Raw genomic sequence first — 24,613 nt, forward strand, 5'->3', positions numbered from 1 at the left:
TCTAAAAAGTATAACCTCTTCATGTGTGAACGGGACCAACTGAAGTTTCAAAACTGCATTTCAAACAGTGCTGTGTAAAGGACACATGTGACACATCAACATTATATCTGCTCTCTGTATGAAATTGTGATGAACTATTTAACACTGTATTAAAGTAAACTTTCTTTTCCATGTGTTTTAGGGTCTTGCTCGACCAGGAATGCAAAAAGCAGTTTGCAGCTATGTTCACTAAGGTACATACAAAAAGTATATTGTATCATATATACAACATATATCAGTGTTTACTTTGTTTACCTGTACATATAACACTAACATTAATAATGTACGTGACAACCACTATTCATCTCTCCGTTTCCTCTTCTCACTTTTATTGGTATGTATATATGTGAAGAAGCCAAGGTAAAAGGTTTTCAGTATTATATGGTATTAACTCAGCATTGCATGCCATCAGAAGTATATAAATAGAGAGAGGTATGCAGTTCACATGTCTGCACTCCCCCCAGTCTATCTGTCGAGGGTACTGAAAATTTGATGCTGAAAATGCAGATACTGGGGAGAGTGACTGGCCCCTGGAGTGATGCTAGTAAAACTAGATGTCATGATACTCAGGAATATTTTGTGAGGACCCCTTATTTTTCACTCCTAGGGGTCAGTGCAAAGCCATATTCAATTCATGATTCCTGTCAAATAGTTTGCCAAATGATTAAGTTGGTGCATGTTGCAGAGTGGAATGTTGTAATTTGTCAGCTCGACTGTAGGGCATGAATGATGAGAGAGAACAAAACACAGTGTTTCACTCTGCAACATGCAATAATTCTTTCATGTATGTATTGAATGACTGGCCATGATCTTAATTGGGATAGCATGTGGATTTCGCTTTGCTTTATACACCAGACAGAACAGGCTGAAGGAGACAGTGCTCAGAATGAATTTCAAGGGACTCATCTCATGTCATAAATGTGATGTAGCACAGTTTAGCATGGTAAATAAAATTGCATATGTCACAGGTTGCAACATCATGAGTTGCTGAACCTTAAGTGACATTGGGGGGTGGGGTGCCTCATGGCCAAAATGGTTAGCATGCCAGCCCTGCGCAATGGCCCAGGAGCCTCTCACTAATGGGGTTGCTGTGAGTTCCAAATCCATCCCATGCTGGCTTCCTCTCCAGACGTAATTCGTCGTGGGAAGGTTTCCCCCTGGCTTTGCTAGGTTTCCTCCTACCATACTGCTGGCCGTTGTCATATAAGTGAAATATTTTTGAGTACTGCGTAAAACACCAATCAGATAAATGAATAAATCAACCAGTTTTATGCAATTTTAAAAAATAGTTTTATCCAATGAGGGAAAGAAAACTTACATGTGGTATAATATTTGTATCTAATGCATTCAGTTGTGGTGGTTTTGGATAGGTGTTTTCTAAAATTGATAAGTATGAAACTCTAAGGGAAATCGTGAACAGTTGTCACACACTCCTGAGATCCACTCCTCGTTCATGAAAGTCTGACTTACATGTAGGGTTTAAATTCTGCTATATACATTCTATGAACAACATCTGTGAAACTTACAGTCAAAACTACTGTGCTTGATATTGATTAAGATATTTTAATTTAATTCTTGTTTGTGATTTTCTTACGCATTTTGGCCATTTTTCAGTAATGTACGTTTTAAATTGTCATTGTTGAATTTGAGATATGTGTACACCCATTGTCTGATTCTTCAAGCTGAAATCAAATTTCTGTAGTTGCAATTAGAAAATAATTAAGATCATTGTAAATCTATTACAAAGTTTATGCAACACGTGAAATTTATAATACATGTATTAATGTGAAAGATGTTTGTTTTGTTGCCATTACAAGCAACTGTCAATGCATGCAAATTAAACATTTCTACCTACATATATACTAATATTTTTTTTTAAATTAACACAAATGAGGAATCAGTAGAAACAACACTGCCTTGGGTTTTTTCTTCAGTGGTTCCCGCAGATGCAGCGCGATTTCTGTGAAGACGATCATGATCAGGAAGTGTCAGTCACATCACTGTCTGTTCAAATCTTTACCGTACCCAGTTTGGTAGGTTACAAACCCTTCTGGTTGACCATGGTGGGGTTTGGGTGGGGCCAACACCACATGTTAGGGATGTTACACGGATGTCCACTGAAATAAAAAAAATAAAGTTTATTTGAAACTTTGAATTTTTAGAATGAAATCAAGCTGATTTTGTGTTTTCCTTACAGTTACAGCGTCTGAAAAACTTTAGGAATTACTTAAATTCCTTGTATCAACTCCTGGCATGTTGATTGGCATAAGGGCGCAGGGTTGGGATGTAGAATTTCATTTTACATGTAATGTTAGCTGACTGCCCTCTACTTCTGTTCTTGTTTTGTAGCAATATGCCACTCTCATGAAGGACTTTATTCAAGACGACCACTATCGTTCCGTCTCGATTACTTCAATATCTGTCCAAATTTTTACAGTTCCAACTTTGGTAGGTCCCTCTGTCTTAAAAAGGTTTTCTCTGGCTGCTTGCATTACTCTGAAGTTATCAACTCATGTTGTATTTTTACACACAACTGACCTTGACATTTCAACACTTCGACAAGTCAGCTGCATTTCCTCTACCTGACTTTTGCTGATATTTTTTTTTTCTTTTTGACTTTTGTTTCAGCATATTTTGTTGAATCTGTATATGTTTGATCTTCATTTAGGGTGAAATATTAAGTTTCAAGCAATTTGTTTACTTATTTATATATGTTATTGTAAATTCAAAATATAAAATAACCCAGGGCTGCTATTCATGTCAACTGAACATGACTTCACACACATGAAGACTTGAAGGGTCTAATACATGTATACTATTAACCATACATAGTTAAATATGTTTGTAACAGTAAATGAGGATAGGTAGGTACAGCACTATATAATTGATGACCCAGACTGGCACTCTTACTAATTTCCTCTAGCCATGTTGAGGAGGAAATACATGTAATAATAGTATTTACCACTGTTCCTGCCTTCTGTTACAATTGGTGGGAATTGCTGACGAAAAACAACACCTGACATGGAGACTATTACTGAGCTATCATTACCTGTACTGTAATTCCTCAACGTTCTGACATGTGAAAGAGTAACTTTCTGTGCGAGTTATGCACCACTTAGTATGATTTTGGAAACAAAATTACAACGATTGTGTTGGCCAATTTCCAAATTTAACAAAAAATGAAAATTTATCAGTCTGCACATAATATCCTCAGAAAGTGTTGGAATAAACATCTTGCAAACCTGCGAAAAAGGTTGTGGAATTACAATATACTGTGCTCAATGACTGTGCAAGCAGGGTTGTGTCATGAATGTATAGTCATTTTAGATTCTTTCTTGAGAGTGAAGAGATGCAAATTTACGTATACTTTTTGTGAATGATATATTAATGTGTATGTAGTATGTTTTGTTCACAACGTTCCCTTTAGTTTCACCCTAAAGTTAAGCATGAGAAACCCACTACCGTTTAGGACTTTTGAAGAAGAGATATAATTTGTGCCCAACTTAGAGTGTATACATGGAATTTCTTGTTTGGTCCTCTGCGTGTGTCTTTCTTTGTTTACTGGATTGGTATTATTTCCCTAAACCGTACACCATAATCAAGCATTTCTCACTTCCCTGGTGTTCAGATTGGATGAGATTTATTGGTTGAGAAGATTAACCAGATTTTTAGGTAACCACTGCACCTTTCTACACCTCTGGCAGATTTGTTGACGATAAAATCCTATACAGATGATCACTTCACAGCTGGATTTAAACACATGGTCTATTCAGTCAGGAGCCAGTAGCCTTTAAGGAGAATCCACCAGATCACATGATGATCTACACTCAAAAGACGTTTTTCATTTTTGTAATGTCTACCAGGTGGCCCCCTAAATATGTAATAATTGGTCGAATTGAATTAGTTGCTTTTAAGAGCCTTATGTTGATATATTAGTCTAGTTGTAGGTCATTGACATCTTGTATTGTTACACTTCGTATTTCATCTTTTCTACAGGCACGCATGTTGATAGAAGAGCATGATTTGATGACTGTGATTATTAAAGCCTTCCTTGAGCACTGTGAAGGCAAACTGAGTAAGTACTGCTTTACTCTATTATGAAATTCAGATCATGCTCTGAGCATGTGTTTGTGATGTGGTTAACTGCTTTTTCTCAATAATATATACACGTACTTGTTTGACCCTTAACATGCATCAGTGTGTTGCTGAATTCAATTGCTTACACACAAGCCAGTACAGAAGGGTATTGCCTTGTCAGTTGATTCATCATAAAAATGATGTGTTATTTGTGAATTTTTCTTTTTATTCCATGTCAACAGAGGATGGTCGTCTGGTGTTTGATCGCAATGAGCGGAATCAAGCATTTAAGAGGGCCTGGTATATGCTATATGATCTCAAGTAAGTTATGTCTTATATAAGTAGGGGTCAGTCGGTTAGCACGCTAGTGCAGCATAATGACCCAGGAGCCTCTCACCAATGCGGTCGCTGTGAGTTCAAGTCCAGCTCATGCTGGCTTCCTCTCCGGCCGTAAGTGGGAAGGTCTGTCAGCAACATGCGGATGGTCGTGGGTTTCCCCCGGGCTGTGTCCGGTTTCCACCCACCATAATGCTGGCCGCCGTCGTATATGTGAAATATTCTTGAGTACGGCGTAAAACACCAATCAAATAAATAAAATAAATAAATCTTATATAAGTTTTGTCATGGTTTTGGAATAGGCCTCAAGCCTGTCACCAGAGTAAGTCAGCCTTAGTTTGAATAGGCCTCAATCCTATCACCTGATTAAGTCACTCGTAGTTTGATAATTGGCCTCAGTCCTCCCCTCTGACTAAGTCGGCCTTAGTTTGAATAGGCCTCAATCCTCTCGCCTGAGTAAGTCAGCCTTAGTTGGAATTTGCGTTAATCTTCTTCCCTGAGTAAGTCAACCTTAGTTGGAATAGGCCTCAATCCTCTCACTAGAGTGAGTCAGTCTAAGTTGGAATTGGCCTCAATCCTCTCACCAGAGTAAGTCAGTCTAAGTTGGAATTGGCCTCAATCCTCTCACCAGAGTATGTCAGTCTAAGTTGGAATTGGCCTCAATCCTGTCACCAGAGTATGTCAGTCTAAGTTGGAATTGGCCTCAATCCTCTTCCCTGAGTAAGTCAGCCTTAGTTGGAATTGGCCTCAATCCTCCCCTCTGAGTAAGTCAGCCTTAGTTGGAATTGGCCTCAATCCTCTCACCTGAGTAAGTCAACCTTAGTTGGAATTGGCCTCAATCCTCTCACCTGAGTATGTCAGCCTGAGTTGGAATTGGCCTCAATCCTCTCACCAGAGTGAGTCAGTCTAAGTTGGAATTGGCCTCAGTCCTCTTCCCTGAGTAAGTCAGCCTGAGTTGGAATTGGCCTCAATCCTCTCACCTGAGTAAGTTAGTCTAGGTTGGAATTTGCGTTAATCCTCTTACCTGAGTATGTCAGCCTTAGTTGGAATTGGCCTCAATCTTCCCCTCTGAGTAAGTCAACCTTAGTTGGAATAGGCCTCAGTCCTCTCACCTGAGTAAGTCAGCCTTAGTTGAAATTGGCCTCAATCCTCTCACCTGAGTAAGTCAGCCTTAGTTGGAATTGGCCTCAATCCTCTCACCTGAGTAAGTCAGCCTTAGTTGGAATTTGCGTTAATCCTCTTCCCTGAGTAAGTCAACCTTAGTTGGAATAGGCCTCAATTTTCTCACCTGAGTAAGTCCGTATAAGTTGGAATTGGCCTCAGTTCTCCCCTCTGAGTAAGTCAGCCTTAGTTGGAATAGGCCTCAATCCTCCCCTCTGAGTAAGTCAGCCTTAGCTGGAATTTGCATTAATCCTCTTCCCTGAGTAAGTCAGCCTTAGTTTGAATTGGCCTCAATCCTCTCACCTGAGTAAGTCAGCTTTAGTTGGAATTGGCCTCAATCCTCTCACCTGAGTAAGTCAGCCTAAGTTGGAATTGGAGTCAATCCTCTCACCAGAGTAAGTCAGTCTAAGTTGGAATTGGCCTCAATCCTCTCACCTGAGTATGTCAGCCTTAGTTGGAATTGGCCTCAATCCTCTCACCTGAGTGTTTCAGTCTAAGTTGGAATTGGCCTCAATAACCTCACCCGAGTAAGTCAGCCTTAGTTGAAATTGGCCTTAGTCCTCTCACCTGAGTAAGTCAGTCTAAGTTGGAATTGGCCTCAATCCTCTCACCTGAGTAAGTCAACCTTAGTTGGAATTGGCCTCAATCCTCCCCTCTGAGTAAGTCAGCCTGAGTTGGAATTGGCCTCAATCCTCTCACCTGAGTATGTCAGCCTGAGTTGGAATTGGCCTCAATCCTCTCAGCTGAGTAAGTCAGCCTGAGTTGGAATTGGCCTCAATCCTCTCACCTGAGTAAGTCAACCTTAGTTGGAATTGGCCTCAATCCTCTCACCTGAGTATGTTAGTCTAAGTTGGAATTGGCCTCAATCCTCTCACCTGAGTAAGTCAGTCTAAGTTGGAATTGGCCTCAATCCTCTCACCTGAGTATGTCATAGCTCAATATACTTCAGTGCTATCACATGAATCAGTCACTAAGTAGCTGTCACTTGAGTAATAAAGTTCGCCTTAGCTGAGCAGTCTTTAATGCTCTCAGCTGAGTATACAAGACATATGAAGTATAAATGTATGTGCCTAGATCAGGAATTAAGTGAATAGCTTTTGCCTTCAACCAGTGTCGTGTGCATACTCTCTTTATGTCACAAGGGATAGTGTACCAGTCACTTGCCAGGATTGATCGTTTTACCCCTTTCAAGCATAAAACCAACTGCCATCATATAAGAGAAATATTCTCGAGATTGGTGGTAGCAAACAGTGAAATAAACGATGTGCCACTCCATTAAAGCTGAGGTGCTTCATTTGTTGTAGGTATACTTTATCCTGCCGCCCATCCGCTGAGGAGTGGACCCCCAAACTCAGGTCAAACTTCCTCAACGGATTCAATAGTCTACTGGAACTTCTCAAAGCTATGCAGGTAAAAACATATGTCATATCTAAACTGTATAATGTCTGAATGAAATGATGTGTGGCAAAAAGGGTTTAAATAAAGTTTAGCATGTTTGATATTTGGAAACCTGTCTGAAATTTGATGAATAATTGATTGGTCTCATGTATGTGTCTCTATATGTTGATGGTAGATATATGCTGAGACGTGCGTGCTGGGTGTTGGGCCACATATATTTGGTCAGGTTCATTCTAACAACTTTTGGCAATACTTACATTAGATTATCAGTGTTGGATCTAGACATCTACACTTAGCTTGGAATCAGCCAAATGTTGTGGATTTATAATATAAAGCTTTATGTTGAGATGTGTGCTATAAATGTGTAACCTATGGGTGTTGTAGGGCATGGACGCTGTGACCAGACAGACGGGGCAGCACCTGGTGTTTGAGCCCGAGTGGGAGAATGCCTTCAACTTACAGCTGAAACTCAGGGATAACCTGGCATTGGTGCTGGACTGGTGTTCATCTGATGTAAGATAAGCTGCCGTCTTTTAACAGTCTTCATCACCTCCAAGAATTGAATAATCATTCAAAGTCATTGTTGTATGTTGTATTAAATGTACATTGCTTGCAATACCATGTTTTTTCTTATAATATCTGTTAAAATGTTAGATTTAACATTGATCTCCACTATCAATACCTTTTTTAATTTACTCTGTGTAAATATAGTACAGTGTATTAAGCAGAAATGTGGCTGAGGAAAGTAGTTCTGTTTCCATGGCATTTTTTTGTTTCATTTGTGCCGTGCCTGTGATCATAGTGTGTTTGTTACAAATTATTAATTATAAAATAGTTGATATAAATTCAGTGGCTTAGACACTGAAATGTGTTGTTGGCATTGATGGTGTTGTAGAAAGAGGTGCTGATATCTGCATTCCGGGCCACCATGAAGACTCTACAGTCCTGTAAGGAGAAACCAGAACTTCTCAAGAAGGAAAAAGTTACCAGTATGTTGTTTTCCTCTGTTCCTCACCATTTTTATGCCCTCCTTATATAGGGAGTAAAGCTTTACTTATGTGTAGTGTATATCCATCTTGGGGGCCTCCGTGGCTCAGTCGGTTAGCGCGCTAGCACAGCGTAATGACCCGGGAGCCTCTCACCAATGCGGTCGCTGTGAGTTCAAGTCCAGATCATGCTGGCTTCCTCTCCGGCCGTAAGTGGGAAGGTCTGCCAGCAACCTGCGGATGGTCGTGGGTTTCCCCCGGGCTGTGCCCGGTTTCCACCCACCATAATGCTGGCCGCCGTCGTATAAGTGAAATATTCTTGAGTACGGCGTAAAACACCAATCAAATAAATAAATAAAATAAATATATCCATCTTCATAATTTGGCTTAGAGACCGTGTAAAGTTGTTAAAAGGTTGAGGAATTTGACTACTTCAAATATAAAATGTCTCCAGATTGAGTCTACCTTTATTTACCTGAGTTATTGTCCGCAGCTTTACCTGAGTATTTCATCTGGTGAGGAGGCAGGTATGATGCTTTCCTCTGAGTTTTTGTCTCTTTGCATGATCTTCGCAACTTGTTTCAAGACACAAACTAAATTGGTGGCAAAATGATATTCATTCCTGTGACACTTATTCTGCTCCTTTGATGACATTACAGTTGTGAATCGTACAGCTAAGTGTATCAAGTATGATGTGGCCAATCAGCCAGTGTCCATTCACACACCTGTGTCCAGACTGATGGCAGGTAAGTATGTTTTATGTTGGCTAAGGCTAAATGTGTATATTCCGGACCATGTACCACTTTGCTTTCTTTTTTCCTGACACCATCCTCTGTCTATGAAATATGCCTGTTATCAAGTATTGTTATTTGTAAAGCAGAAAATAGAAAATTACAAGATGTTGAATGGCACAAATCAGGTAGATAGATGTATTATGTGTGTACGGTATCTATCAGCAGACTCATCCCACTGTGACAGCCAGATTTGTCATGCTATGAGCATGTATTGACGCTTAACATGGGTGTCACAGTGCTGACTGTGGGAATGGTTCTCTTAGGTCCTTAACTTCCAGCTTGTAACTATATTTTAGAGGTGAGCCCAAAAACTGAAGAGTGGTCAGAGTAAGTAATGGAACTTCAGCGCAAAACTTAAGTGATGGCATTTATGCCGTTCATACAAGAAGGCATACAAGTGACAAAGATAATGTTGAAGGGACATTTAACAGGAAGCAAGCAAAGTCAGGGAGGATGTTGTATTCTCACCTTCATCAATTTTTGTCCTGTTACAGGTCTGTTCATACAACTGGAAAAGTTTGGTTTGACTTATCATTCTCCAGAGATTTATATCAACCCGGTAAGTCTGTAATATTTCATTTTTACTGAAGACAAAGGCACAGTACACTCATCTAAATCCTTGTGGCTTTCTCTCTGGTCATATATGGGAAGGTCTTCCAGCAATTTGCAAATGGTTGCGAGTTTCTTCCCACCATAATGCTGGCTGCTGACATATACTTAAAGTGAAATATTCTTGAGTACAGCATAAAACATAGCTGTAATGTCACAATAGATAGTAATATTGGTCAGTTTGTGTTGGCAATAATTATGTAATGTTAAGAGAAAAGCGCTAGTGAAATGTGTGACATATTTTACATTGTGTGTTTTGTGTGTTTGTGTGTGTAGGCTAAGTTGGATGCTGTGGAGATGCTGGAGGCCCCTCTCCGTGTCCAGGTGCTCATCTCACAGACCCAGGCTGGTATGTGGAGACGTAATGGTTACTCACTTCTCAACCAGGTGCGTAATCATAGCCCACCGTGTTTTTGATTTGATTTGATTTGATTTATTCACCAGAAAGAAAGTAGAAAAGGAAGAACATCTCAATACCTCTCTGTACCTAAATCTCTGGTATCCGCATGGTTATATATAAATATGTATGTACATGTACGTATATTCATACAAATACATCTTAAATATTATCGTAATGTGCACAGTATGAGTAGGCCTATATAATAATGGTTTTTCTTAATCAAGGTTAATACAAACAGGTATATACACACACACATAATTACATATGTACGGATACATCAGTTTGTCAACATAATACAACTTATAGCACTCTGGCGGGATCAGAAACCCCAAAGGGCTTATTGTATCCCATAACATGTTTAAATTTAATTGACAAGAGATGCTAACTGGTTAATACTCATATGTTGGAATGAAGCACTTGCACATACGTACACGTGTACCTGATTATGCATACACATAGTAGTTACTACTGTAGCACCCACTCCTAAATGTAAGGATATACAGACAGTAAAGAGTATTTACATTCGTAAATATGTGTACAAATATGCACACGCACACATGTGCACTTATGTATTAATATTCATATCAATCAAGGCGACAACAATATACTATCAAGAGAAAACGTTAAGCAAGCAACTACGTGTCGCAACTGGGTTAATTCAAAACGTATGTACAATTGTGGATGACTTGGTGTAGTAATGATTATAGCTATATAATTCATCAGCTGTATATTTTTCTCAGGAGTAAAGTTTTCAAAGATGCTTTAAATAATGATAAAGAGGTGATTTCTTTTAAATTGGAGGGCTGTTTATTCCATTCGATCGGTCCTTTTATTTTACAAGTGTGTAGGGATAGATTGCTTCTATGAAATGGTTGGTGTAAGTTAAAATATGATGTTCTAGTTGGATAGCAGTGAATATCAGACTGTTTTGTAAAGTAAGTACAGGTGTATAATGGAGTAATGCTAGGATTGTAGAAGTATTTGTGAACTAACTGGAGTGTCTGAAAGGTGTTAAAGATGTCTAAAAATAGGCGCGGTGTGTTCGTATTTATGAGAGGAGGTAATAATGCATAATGCTCGTTTTTGAAGACGGATCAGGGGAAGAAGATGTGTTTCATAAGTATTTCCCCACACAGCATTGCAGTACGTAATATATGGGTTAATAAGTGCATAGTACAGGATGAACAGAGTATTTTTCTTTAGGGCATATTTAATATGATTTATCACCCCTAAATTACGGGATATTTTTTTGCAGATATTATTTATGTGGTTTGTCCACGTTAATCTTTCATTGAAAGTTATACCTAAGAAATTGAAGGTCTTGATTTTTTCGATATTTACGCCTGCTATAGCCAGGAAAGGAGTAGCATGATTATTTATTCTGCGATTGGGAGCGATGTACATAAATTTGGTTTTCTTAATATTAAGAGACAGTTTATTGCAACATAGCCAATCGTAAATTTTTTCAATTTCACAATTAAAAGTTTCCAGGAGGTGTGCTGGATCATCATTGCAAAGGACAGCACTAGTATCATCAGCAAACAATATGATATCAAGTAGAGATGAAACATCTTTAATGTCTTTAAGGTATATTAAAAAGAGAAGGGGTCCTAGGATTGAGCCCTGAGGAACACCAATATTCATGTATCTAGTAGTTGATCGGCAATCGTTGTATAAAAGGCAATGTGATCTGTTTTTCAGATAATCATTAAACCATATATTACTAAGACCTTTGACACCATAATGGTCGAGTTTTTTCAACAATATATTGTGGTCTACAGTATCAAAAGCCTTTGCAAGGTCTAGAAAAAGAGTGATGCTGTACTTATTTGTTTCTTTAGCAGTTACTAGTTTATCATATAGAGCATTTATTGCATGTGTAGTAGAGTGATGCGATCTGAAACCGAACTGTTGACTGTATATAATATCGTTCATTTCGAGGAACGTCGTCAGACAGTTAACCACCAGTTTTTCGATGATTTTGCTAAAGCACGGTAAGACAGATATTGGTCGGTAATTTTTAAACCCCTTCATTTCACCCGATTTATACACTGGTGTGAGTATAGCACTTTTCATTTTATCAGGGAATATTCCAGTTTGAAACGATAAGTTTATTATATGGGTCAGCGGTTTCGCTATTGCTGTGGCACAATACTTTACAACTGAAACACGAATCTCATGTAGGCCGGAAGAGCTATTCTTCAGTCCCATGATAACATCTACAACTTCTGCTGAGGTACAGGGATCGAGACTGAAATTTGGTACTGATGGTGTTTTGAGAAAAGTTTCAAAATTTTGCCCCATATGCGGTATCTCCCCAGCAATAACACTTGGGGCTGTGTTAAAGTAACCATTAAAATTGTCTGCTATGCTCTGAGGATCACTGTCTTCAATATCATTTATATAAAAAGATTTAGGTAGTACATTATTACGTTTCGTCTGTATATGTTCATTTATTATTTTCCATGTGCCCTTTATGTTATTGTTGACCAGATTAAATTGATTGTCATAATAAGATTTTCTGGAAATATGAAGTGTGTGATTTAATTTATTTCTATATGTTCTGTATTGCTTGCTTATGGTGCTGTCATTATGCTTCAGGTGTAGTTTATACAATTTATTCTTTTCTTTGCATGAATTTAAAATGGCTGAGCTTATCCAAGGTTTTGTTTTTTTATTGCTATGTTTAAATTTACGAAGTGGAAAGCACTGATCATAAATGGATTTAAATTGCTCTAGAAAAGAGTCATATGCGACATTGGTATCGCTTTCATTAAACACGTGATTCCATTTATAATTATTCAAACATGCTTTAAAGTTAAGCTTATTATTTTCAGAAAAAAGACGTTTATAGATTGGGATAGGTTTGCTTTCGTTCATATCATATAATGGCTGACTGCTAAAATGGAAAATGGGAAAATGATCGGTTATATCAGTCAAGAGAATGCCGGAAGTCAATGCACTTTGGTGATGATTCGTAAATATGTTGTCGATCAAAGTTGCAGTCCTATCGGTTATTTTTGTGGGCTTTGTAATTTTGGGGGAAAAATGGAACGATTTAAGGTTTTCTAAGAAATACTTTGATGGTAGGTGTGTGTCTGCTTTGAATAAATCAATGTTGAAATCACCAAATATTGTACAGAGTTTGTTTTCAGGCTTGATAGTCTCCAAAATTGAGGACAGTTGATCGTTGAAACAATCAACACTTTTACCCGGTGGCCTATAAAAGATACCTATGATTTGTTTATTTTGTTTTTGAGTAGTTTCTATGAACAAACTCTCATATTCGCCATCATCATCAACAAGACTGAGATCTTCTCTAATAAAACATTCACCCAGGCTGGTATGGACAAAAAGAACTAGGCCTCCCCCTTTTCTTTTAGAGCGAGATGAGAAGAACGATTTATAATTAGGGATATCATAAAGGTGTTCTGTTCCTGGGTTGAGCCAGCTCTCAGACATTCCTATGATTGAAAAAGGATAATCTAGACTTATGATGTAGGGCAAAATCTCAGAGTAGTGTTTTTTTAAACTTCTTGCATTTAAGTGTAACACAGAAAATGGTTTGTTTTTGCTATCTAAGAAAGGTCTTGACAAAGTCTTAAAAGACTCTTCAAGAAAATAATTAGCCTGGTGATCGTGGATCTCTCTCCAGTAATCTTGTTCCTCGGAGGAATTGTCAGTTATCGATTACATTTATATGTATTGGGTTAAAACAAAGATTGTCAAGGTCTAAAACTGCAGAGGTCGATTTTATCACTGGGTTTACAGGCTTGTTATGCACAGTGGAGTCAGTAAAATCTATGCAATCATAATAAGGTAACTGTTCAAGAGTCGATGTGCCCTCATCGTTGTTATTATCAGCCATAATATTGCAAGACAGATTTCAATGATACGGCTGATGAGAGGCATACATTCTTTAAGGTCCCAATTTTAATATTTCCTATCTCAAAACTGCACAAGGCATGCCCCTTAAACATTACTCATTCTCAAAAGTGCCTACAGCATTTTCTAATAATTTAGTGACTCATACATGTAGTAATCTGAATTTTTTTTAATCATAGTATTAGAGGATAATGTAATGTATATATAATGTAGGGAGGGTCGAAATCTGTTCACCACTTGTAATTACATACTGTTAGTCAGATGTGGAAGAGTTGCAAGAACAGACTATAATGGCCCCATATGGCCCCATGATGATCACACATCCTTGCTTATCATTTTCAGATTTTTTTCTACCATAATGTGAAATGTCGAGGGGAGATGTATGACCGTGACATTGTGATGTTACAGGTAAGCTGTCAGCTAGAGTCAGCTCTCTGCAGTGGGAATTTGAAATGCTTCTGGCCCTCAAATAATTTTGAAATATCAGTGACAAAATGGGTATTCCATATACCACATCAGTTCTATGCAAGTGTCAGTAGCATATCAGAGAATACACATGTACATGTAATTTACTGAAGTGTATGCTTATTTCACAGCTATTATAAGCTTTATTTCTACTGCTGATATTAAAAAGTTATGCTTTGGGAGCGAACCTTACCCAGTACCCAGTGTTGCACACTTAGTATAGATGATGCAACTCATTGCAATGTTCTTGTCCATCCATTGGTGAAAATAGGGATTACCTGTACAATATAGTATTTGAATGTAAGTGTAAGAGTACTCAAGTGGACAAGAACTGTCCCGTAGCAAATTTATTTTGTTTTGACACCTGCTATAAGATTATGAATTTGTCTCGAAAATAATCCATAATCAGTCCACAAACTATGTATGTACATGTGTACTGTGCATGGGTGAACCTTTCAACAGTCCACACTGTAGACTGTACTGTATTGATCTGGTATGTTTCACTCTCACAGTTAGGGGCAGCTCTTCTACCCAGTGATGAATTTATGATCCATGTGCTGAATAAATACAACCTTATCCAGTGGGCCAGGTAAGCCTATAAGCCATAAGTTTGCATATTGGTATATACATGTACATGAAAGACAATAAGAACATAAACTTTTAAAAATTCAGTACAAGGAGAACAGTGTTTTGCCTATAAAAAAGTGTTACAGTGGCATTATCAATAAATTAGTAGCATTATCAATAAATATCAGTTTAGTTCCAGCAGCCCAATTTGTCAGGCTACCTGTTGTCAGTGTTTTAGGTAAATTAAATGACTTGTTAAAAGTGAGTGTTTTGATACTGACTGTAAAGGTATGTGATGTTGTATGTATGTTTGTGTTGACAGGGAGTTGTATGAGATTGGAGGACAAGATGACCCTGTAAGACACTCAGAAACACTGGCAGAGGAGTTCCTCAGTTTACTCATCATTCTGCTTAGTAAGTGTTGTCACCTATTTTATATCATACCGTATGTGTTACTATATGTACTACTAGTTATGACAGACTACATGCTGAAATTTCCTCCTTCGTATGTTGGAAAGTTGATGTAAACAGAGTTAATTTTAGTCTCTGTACCAAAGCAGCTGACAGGTTCAGTCCTTTGATCACCGTGGATGAAATTTTATGTCCTCTTTCAAAACCAACCAGAAAGTGCCACTTTGTCCTAGGAAACATATTGGTCAGTGAATTCCTTCATTAAACCAAGTCATTACCGTATACCATTGCCGTGCACATAACATAGTACTTAGGCACACAGCAGCTGGGAACAAACAGTTGATTACTAACAACTGACCAGTCACATAACAGTAGTGGACTGTGAATAGTGCTTCTTGGATTCTGATTTATCCCATCTTAGAGGGACTTACCTGTATTTAATACTGGGTAATTACTGATTGAGAAACATTACTCAATACTGATTGAAAGACATGTAATTATTGTCATGTTTTTTTTTAGGTGAGCGATATGTTCCTGGGGTCGGAAAGGTCACACCAGAGGATGTGGTGGAAAGGGAGATAATCCATCAGCTTTGTATTACTCCTATGGCTCATAGTGAACTAGTCAAAACCTTACCAGAAGATGTAAGTACTAATACACATCTTAGGTGATGTAGTGTATGTATGTAATGTATAGTTAGAATGTGCTTGCCTTAGAACTGGAGAATTGGGTATATGGTAGGTGATAGTTGTGGTCCCTTCAAATATGTTACAGTCTTACCCATACTTTGTAAAAATATTGACATCCTCATCAAAATAGATTTGTCATTATCTACATATACATCTGTTTTTTGTGAATTGAAGTAAATTTTGTTCGGAAGCGTGTATTTTTTTTTTAACTTGGAAGATTATACAGGGAATGATTCTTGAGGCATTATCAGACATTATGGCCAGGTGTCGCATTCCTCCCTAACTATCATGTCATGCAATGTGGAGCGTTTCTCTGAAAAACTTAGGTGAGACGCGGCATTGAACCTGACTTGGTTCAGGGTCGTAACAAAACCTTACGAAGTTTTGTGGAATCAGCCCAGTTTAATATGGTTAGTGAAGAGTTTCTTTTTGGGTTTTGTGCATGCTGAGTGTTCTGTGGTAATCATATGACCAAAAAAGATCAAAGGCCATACAGAAAATGGTATATCTTTTTTGCATAATAATATTTTGTAAATTATGTGAACATCTTCTCTTACCTTTGCAGGCAAACCATGAGACAGGAATAGAGGCTGTCATTCATAATGTGGCTGACTTCAAGTAAGAGAACTTTATGTATTAATAGTAATTTACTTAAAATTTGACCCATGACTATGTTGTAAATTGTTCTCCTGATTCTGAGAGATCTGCTGACCTTACAAAGGTGTTTTGAGGTTTGTATGGAAGGTAGGATGATATTCTAGTGGAAAAATGTATGTTTCATCACCAAAATAATTTTAAAGGACATTTTTAGCCGCTTAAAGCGCACTTTTGAGGGCAGAATGTTAGGTCATTTACCCTCCATATCAGTTGTCTGTTTGATTGTACCAGTATACTTAGGTCTGTTTGATTGTACCAGTATACTTACGTCTGTTTTATTGTACCAGTATACTTAGGTCTGTTTCATTGTACCAGTATACTTATTTCTGCTTATTTACACAAGTCACTGTGGAGGCATTTCTTACAGCAGTTTTTTGGTTAAATTTTTTTTTTAAATACAGTCCTACATGTACTAGCTCTGCAAAGCTGTGATTAGGTATACTGTGACAGCCCAGTGTTGTACCTTAAGCTTACCTTGAACACCTCTGTACTTCCTGAACTGCCCTCAACACGCTTATCCTGTCTGCCAAATACTTTGTCTGTGCGTACTCATAGCCGTCTCAGCCATCAGTTCCAAGTAGGCGTATGTGTGATCAGTAAGACCGCACAGGCATGAAACTGGTGGAAATTCCAATGGCCATGTTTGAATACATATTCCTCCCTACTGATTCACAGTTTTACAAATCTACACATGCTCTTTGTGGTAGAATGTGTTAAGGATCAAGATATTATACCAAGTAAAAGTTCTCACCATCATTTGGTTATTGATGGCAGTTGCAAATGCTGTTTGACATTTAAACTGGACCACAAAGCATATTGAATCTATACAGAGTGGATACTTGCTGAGACTATTGTATTTGCTATGCCTTTTGATTTGATTTTGTGTAGAAAACCTACAGAGGAACAGAAAGGGAAGTTTGATCTGAAGCCAGAATGCTACTCCAGATACAATCCATTCTTCTACCACTACAGCAAGTCTGACCAGTCCAAGGTACAGTCATGCTGTGTTACTGTACACAATTCTGTTCCAGCCTTCCTTCTGTCTTAACCCTGTGAAGACATGACGTAATGCTATAGCATATGAGTAGAAGGTGAGATATCAAGTTGCTAAGATTTTGATTTATTTTTATTTGATTGATCTTTTACACAGTACTTAAGAATATCTCACTTACACACCAGCAGCCAGCATTATGGTTGGAGGAAACCGGCAGAGCCTGGGGAAACCCACAACCATCCACATGTTGCTGACAGACCTTCCCACATACGGCCAAAGAAAAAGCCTGTATGAGCTGGACTTGAACCTGTATGAGCTGGACTTGAACTCACAGCGACCGCATTGGTGAGAGGCTCCTGGGTCATTGCGTCACGCAGGCCGGTAAAGACTGAGATAATGAGGCATCTGCATCAACATGTGTGTAACTAATTCATGACTTTTATTGGACTTTCTTTCAGTGCACTTGTTGGCACATATCACTCTTTTCACTAATACATATGTTACTGGTGTCACTCTGTTGTACAGTCTGAAGAAGCACAGTTGAAGAGGAAGAAACAGGCAGGATTGGATCAGGGTAAGACTGGCTACAGGTCGTTCATATTCAGGACTGACCTCAGGGCAAACTGGATTTAAATAGAGACGCATTCATGGGTTAATAGCTAATCTTAACATTCTGATTTGTATACATTTTACAAGACAGTGCGCTGCAGGTGATCCTGGTTTCCTCCGGGCTCTGCTCGGTTACCTCCCACCATAATGCTGGCTGCTGCATGCTGCATTATGTTTCCTCCAAAGTTTTGTTGCATTATACGTGAAATATTCTTGAGTACAGTGTAAAACACCAATGAAATAAATTTGCACTTGTGTACACTAACGTCTAACTCAGTCTTTTAGTTGTGCTTTCCTCAACTTGTAAAAGCTACACACTACAAAATTATGTCTCCTTTCTGCATGGCCAGCTATTCTAAGTGAACCTTTGTGTATTCACTTGTAGCCCTGCCCCCACCAGAGCCCCCACCCTTCAGTCTGCAGTTCACCCCAGTCATTAACCTACTGGAGTGTGATGTCATGATCCAGGTGATGGAGGTCGTCCTGGCACGTACACAAAGACAGAGGTCAAGGTCATGCCCTGAAGGACAGTTTGAGAGGGTACGTTACAGTACTGTCTGTGATCAAGGAGTGTTGTCTTAGCTTTAAGTACTGGTGTAGAGCAGCTTCAAATTTCTAAATCAGTATATACCTTAATTCTTCAACCTCATCAGCCACCTCTGTGACCAATATTTTGAAACATTCTGAGAGAACTGTATTGTATAGAGGAATATTTTGTACAGTTTTATGAAGCTTGCATCTTTAGTGACACAAACAAATCATTTTAGCATCATTATCGTAATAATTATATGCATACATTCCATTGACAAAAGTGCTTTATATTTCGAAAATTTTGAAGATTTTACACTAACTCTCTTGAGAGTTTGCCTGATTTGATTTCTCAAAGTTGGGATTTCGGAGTACTTTTCTCTGGGTATACCCGCCAAATGCAGTGGTGGCCGACATAGAGATAGAGGATTATCACAAAGAAGATCACCACAAGAATTCAGCTACAGCTATATACACAGAGCTGAGCTGTGATACATCATTGTTGTGTACATGAATATAATGGTCTGAATTGCTACAAACAAGATGTCTTGTGAGGTGTAACCCACATGTATATTCATCAAATTGTCTGCGATGTTACTAATGTTTTGCTCCATTTTAGATTCTTCATTTAATTGGATTGGCTTTGCATGAACAACGACGGGCAATTGTGGATGGAAACACAGAATTTGACTTCCTCTCCAAAGCTACGAAACGTAATTATATCTATCCTACAGACATTTTTTTTTGTGATGAAATCTAGTAATCCAGGTATAGATTCATTTGCTGTTGGCTTCCATGGTAACTATATAGAGATAAACATATATAGGGCTTGTTTTAGAAAATGTTCCATTGAAGGCTATATTTGACATTATTCAATAAAGTGGCAGACCAAATCTTAAGTGACCTACTACTTTTTTCATATGACACGCTGTCAAAACACGCTGTCAAAACACACTCATGGCACAGTGGTAGGCTGGCATACATGTATTTTCCCTAGACCCTAATTTGAAGATGCTTTGGGAATACCACAAAGTTTTTGGTCATCACCACATTATGCAGATTCATAAATCACACTTTAATCTTTGTGTTATAGGCAGATTAGAGGAGGATGTTGGGTATGGATTACGTTTAAGTATTATGATATTATGGACAAAGAAAGATGTAGATTTCATTTATGTTCTTCTTTTGTTTTTGTTTTCAAACAAATTTAAGTGCACAAAAAAATTGCTTTATAAGTCAGAAGGTTTTTTCAGCCAGCTGTAGCCCTGGAGTCTGAGGGCAAGGTCATTAGGCGTGTGTAGTGCTGTAGATTGCCCATTTTTTCAAGCCCTGATATAACATTTAGTCCCAAATAACATTGATGTTGAAAGTCCTGCAAAGTAGAGAATATTTGCTACTTTGAATGAAACTTTGTATTACAGCGGATTGAGCGCTGGTGAAATGTGAGTTTTACCGTTGATATATAGGTGGAAAGAGTATCCTGTATTACCTGGAGACTTTAGTGGGAGATCCCAACATTACACATGATGCACAAAAAGATCTACTCACTTGGGTGTTAAAGGTAAGCTGCTGAAGTCACTGAAACGACCTGCAAGAGTGCTCCATACAGTAGATAATCTAAACAGAAATATGTATTAAAAAAATATAGAATGATAAAAAATCATACCAGCATATACAGAGCATTTCTGTTATCATTTACTTGGTATATTCATTAGATAATGATAATTCCTGAATGCTGTGTTAAAACACATGCATGAGAATGCACAAGTCTGTGCATATTTGTGAGATATGATTTTTGACTGAACTTTCATTGAAGACGCTGGCGGAGGTAAGGCAAATGAAAAATGAACCCGTTGCCATGGAAACATTAGAATCTTTGACAACGTTTGATAGCAAACAACAGGAGGAAAAGAAAAAGAAAGCAGCAAAAGCTGCAAAACGACGTGCAAAGATCATGGCCCAGATGTCAGCTATGCAAAAAAACTTCATCAAGGACAATGCTGAGCTCTTTGAAGAGACAAGTACAGATTTACCTCATGCTGGATCAGACATGGATATCAGGTACAGTTGTTCAGGGGATACCCCACTCCACATACCACACAAGTACACCCTACATTGTTTAGGCAGTGCCATCTCATGCTGGCTCCGACATGGGTATCGGACACAGTTGTTCAGGGGATACCCCACTCAAAATTCCACACAAGCACACCATGCATTGTTTAGGCACTACCACCTCATGCTGGATCAGACATAGGTATCGGATATAGTTGTTTAGAATATACTACAGCTACTCAGTGTACATTTATTTGATGGCACATCATGGTAGGTCATCATGTTGGGACTGTCACTTTCTATTCCCATGCTCACTCAGAAAATTGATTGTGCTAGGTCACAATTTCATCTTTGCCAATTTCTAGCTAAAGTATATGACTAAATAATTACCTCTCATTCATTGAAGTCATTGTATGTTTGCATGTGCCAAAGCTTTTATCCTCACATGCTGTACTTTGATACATGACAGCTGATACTACTTTTGTAATATATATACCAAGGTCTTGAAATCCAGGAAAATTCCTGGTCTTGTACCAATCTGTTTTATCTCCATTGTTCTATATTCAGTGAGACAGCAGGGCCCCGGTGTCGTGTTGCACTGGGCCCTATGCAGACCCCTGTGCAAGTGACAGGTGTCAATAAGGGCATGTGTATTCTGTGTCAGGAGGAGCAGGAGATCAGCTTCAGTGGTAGAGCCATGGTTCTCTCTGCATTTGTACACAGGTAAGCTGGTCAGTCAAATCAAATGTACATGTATGTACCGGTAACCTTTTGTAAATCTAGACTCCGGGCCTCGGGATCACAGAGTGGTCTTACACTTACGGGAAAACTTCAGTTATTAAATTTGGTGTATTCCTTTTTATTATTTTAGCTGAAATTTGTTGAACAATAACTTACCCTGAATTTATGGTGTCAAGCAAAATTTTGACATTGTTACATAAGAAACAACAATTTCAAAGTGATTTGAAATTTTGACTTTATTCTAAAGTCGCCTCATGATCCTGGGGCCTGTACTTTTCATCGTTACTTTTTTTAAGTTTTAAAATTTTAGAATTTGTTTGTAACAGTTAGGAATACATTGTATTGCCAGGTACAAATGGACAGGATTCAGGTAAGGCAGGAATCCAGTAAAGCACAGTTTGTTATTATAGCCATTTTATTGGTGGTTTCAGGTCTACTGTGTTGTCAACTGCTAAGTCCTCTGTAGAATGTGATGAGGAGAGAGACCCTCTGTTGACACCCTCTACCTTGCCCCAGGGTACCCACACGTCAACCTGTGGACATATCATGCATGCTGACTGCTGGCAGAGGTAAGCTACCCTCCCTCCACCCTCCACACAGCATCCCTATGCATCGATATTAGTTACACTTCTGAAGGCTGGGAGGTATATGGTGCTTAGCCTAATCTCATTTAGTTACATATATGATCTCTAGAGTGTGAATCTACAAGTCCATGACATCGGACATATTTCCAGCATTTGTCGAAATTGTTAAAAATGTGACTTTGAACAGAGTAGGGTTCAAAAAAGTGAGGTTTGTTGGTTCATTTAACCGGTCACTTTCATATGAAGTGCAATAGGTTAATTAGAGAGTTCTATTCATTCAGTATATGAATAGAATACTTATATAGGATAAGAATTTTCCTTTCTGGAACTGATATATGTTGTTTGCAGTGTCCAGGTAGAAACTCAAGAAATATCATATTCAGAGTGATAAGGCTATATATGTATGTATGTAAGGCTGTAACATGAAACAGTAAACTCAGTATGATCACCTGTGTACCTGATATTTTCTGTTCTGGCAGGCTCTTTGACTCTATCCTGGCCAAGGAGCGTAGAAGACCATTACGTATTCGTCATCACTTGAGCTATGACATAGACAAACTGGAGTTTCTCTGTCCTTTGTGTGAATGTTTGAGCAATACTGTGATCCCATTAGTGCCTCCCCTGGCCACATTGTCTTCAGACAGGTAAAGTCTGGTTTACTGGCCATGCCTAAAGGTATTGTGACACCTAAGTTAGTAGTCAGATGCACACATACATGTACTTTAACACATGAGTTATCAATTTGTTTCCAAGAGACTTCATGTATAACATAAATAAGTTGCCAACAGAAGCCTGTTTAATTATATTTGGTATTAAACATGAAACTATTTACTGAATGTACCAAATGTGTTTGACTTGTTCAGTGAGAGACGAGAAGTTGACCTGAGTTTTAACGACTGGCTGGATGGTATACAGAAGACTGTTCATGCCAGCATCATGGCAGAGAGAGACAAGGAATCGGAAGGTTTGTCAACTTCCTCCCCCAAATCTGGGGAGGATCATCACCAACAGACAGCAGACAAAATCATACAATCTAGACAAAAGGCTAGGTGATAATTGTACTTTATATGCAGAAAGTATCAAATACAATGTAGTGTCACAGAAATCAAGGTATAAAGCGCATTAATAGGTTTTAACATTTTTACATGTACGAATTTGTTCTGTAGTATAAACATTTAGTTGTCATTGTTAGTACTGTTATAAAGAAATACAAATTCAAATGTCCATGTGTGATACCTCAAAAATGCTTTTTGTGAAAAAAAATATGAACATGTGGGCAGAGTTCTTAAAATAAATGTCAATTGTGTTTCAGAGGAGTCTCTTCTCTTCCAACCCTGCCCCATTTCTACAATCACCAAAATGATGGCTGAGAGTGTGGCCAGGAATTTTCAGCTGCTCTGGGAATATGTTTATGATGATGCCAGGTACAATCAGTTGCTTTTTACTTTTTGGCCAGATTAAGCCCTATCTCAGTGCTGATTCAAACGTCAATTGCACTGTGCAGTGATCATCAGTTGCTCAGGTACTAAGACATGAAACTCCCATGATTTGTGAGAGTGTACATGGAGACTTTTAAACCAGGACTTCTCTCATTAAACCTTTCCTTTCTGTATGATTTTGAAGTAGTCAAAAGCACACTGTAGCTCTAAGCGTGTTACTTGGATCCAACAGTGCAGGAGTTTGGGTGGCATTGCTTCTTTGCGTTTTGATCCCTCTATTTTCTTACACTATGTTCTTTTTGTCAACATCAAACTCAATTTTGTCCTTTCAGTGGTCAGTTCTCAGAAGGAATGAAAGACATGCTGAAGAAATTTACCAGGGATGTATACTGTGTAAGTTTTCTGGGTTACAACCCAGTTTATTCCTCTCAAGGAAAAACTTCATAAGATTTAAGATCTGTCAAATGCCTGGTAAAGAGCTTTCAAGGTAATTTTTTGTTTATTCATGACTTATTTCCTCTTTGTTTAATTGACAGTGAGATGATACACGTACATGTCATATACATGTATTCTACCATCTGTCAGGGAAGCCCTGTAGAAAATATAGTGGGAAACATTAAGTGTTTTTTTTTTTATAATCTTTGCTGGTGAATCCAGTAAGCAGTAGTGAAACAAAAATGAGAGTGAATGCAAAGTTTTTATTTAAGGGTAATTTTGTGTAGACAAGACGGTTGGTTGTATTGTTGCAGGTGGGTCTTTCTGTGCACCCAGATGACGAGAATGTACGTGTACCAGTACTCACCTGGAACACCTGTGCTTATACTCTGCTGACTGTAGGTCAGTAGCCCTCAGCCATGTCTATGTCGGCTACATTTGGATTAAGTGTCAATCAGATGAGAATTGGGATAACTCAGACAAAGTGTTCTATTAGGATTTGTTAGTAATTTACTTCTTTGGTTAAAAAAAATACAGGATTAAGCTGTCATACTATGAGTTTTCATATTTGCCAATATTCATTCATTTGGACAACTGTGGACAATAACAGAAGATAAATTGTTACCTTTGCTTTTTTATTTTTTTTAACTGTTACTGTGATGCTTAAGCTTTTGGTCAAAATTTAATTTTTTGTGATTTAGAGTCACTTTAGTGCTTGTAATCACTGGAAAATTTGCATACATGTTGAATCAGCTTT

General features: G+C 38.2%; 1 protein-coding gene across 2 annotated transcripts in view; it reads left to right on the top strand.

Annotated features, from left to right (window-relative positions):
- Window positions 1-24,613, top strand: part of LOC135469028 (E3 ubiquitin-protein ligase UBR2-like) — a 39,344-nt gene that overhangs the window by 6,515 nt on the left and 8,216 nt on the right. Inside the window, exons 11-38 of one of the 2 annotated variants that reach the window (XM_064747544.1) lie at window positions 182-233; window positions 1,974-2,072; window positions 4,036-4,114; window positions 4,359-4,437; window positions 6,918-7,023; window positions 7,396-7,524; window positions 7,907-8,000; window positions 8,657-8,743; window positions 9,286-9,350; window positions 9,677-9,787; window positions 14,028-14,093; window positions 14,663-14,739; window positions 15,040-15,131; window positions 15,648-15,772; window positions 16,383-16,435; window positions 17,363-17,465; window positions 17,994-18,042; window positions 18,463-18,617; window positions 19,225-19,318; window positions 20,072-20,166; window positions 20,422-20,666; window positions 21,225-21,380; window positions 21,830-21,967; window positions 22,462-22,626; window positions 22,846-22,946; window positions 23,295-23,406; window positions 23,754-23,814; window positions 24,171-24,258. In XM_064747544.1, the coding sequence (XP_064603614.1) occupies window positions 182-233; window positions 1,974-2,072; window positions 4,036-4,114; window positions 4,359-4,437; window positions 6,918-7,023; window positions 7,396-7,524; window positions 7,907-8,000; window positions 8,657-8,743; window positions 9,286-9,350; window positions 9,677-9,787; window positions 14,028-14,093; window positions 14,663-14,739; window positions 15,040-15,131; window positions 15,648-15,772; window positions 16,383-16,435; window positions 17,363-17,465; window positions 17,994-18,042; window positions 18,463-18,617; window positions 19,225-19,318; window positions 20,072-20,166; window positions 20,422-20,666; window positions 21,225-21,380; window positions 21,830-21,967; window positions 22,462-22,626; window positions 22,846-22,946; window positions 23,295-23,406; window positions 23,754-23,814; window positions 24,171-24,258 (2,876 nt within the window). Of the gene's footprint in view, window positions 1-181; window positions 234-1,973; window positions 2,073-2,388; window positions 2,488-4,035; window positions 4,115-4,358; window positions 4,438-6,917; window positions 7,024-7,395; window positions 7,525-7,906; window positions 8,001-8,656; window positions 8,744-9,285; window positions 9,351-9,676; window positions 9,788-14,027; window positions 14,094-14,662; window positions 14,740-15,039; window positions 15,132-15,647; window positions 15,773-16,382; window positions 16,436-17,362; window positions 17,466-17,993; window positions 18,043-18,462; window positions 18,618-19,224; window positions 19,319-20,071; window positions 20,167-20,421; window positions 20,667-21,224; window positions 21,381-21,829; window positions 21,968-22,461; window positions 22,627-22,845; window positions 22,947-23,294; window positions 23,407-23,753; window positions 23,815-24,170; window positions 24,259-24,613 lie in introns of both variants that reach the window. The other variant, XM_064747545.1, reaches the window with a different exon arrangement.

Source organism: Liolophura sinensis, chromosome 6 (assembly GCF_032854445.1).
Source record: "Liolophura sinensis isolate JHLJ2023 chromosome 6, CUHK_Ljap_v2, whole genome shotgun sequence".
In the NCBI taxonomy this organism is placed as follows: Eukaryota; Metazoa; Mollusca; class Polyplacophora; order Chitonida; family Chitonidae; genus Liolophura; species Liolophura sinensis.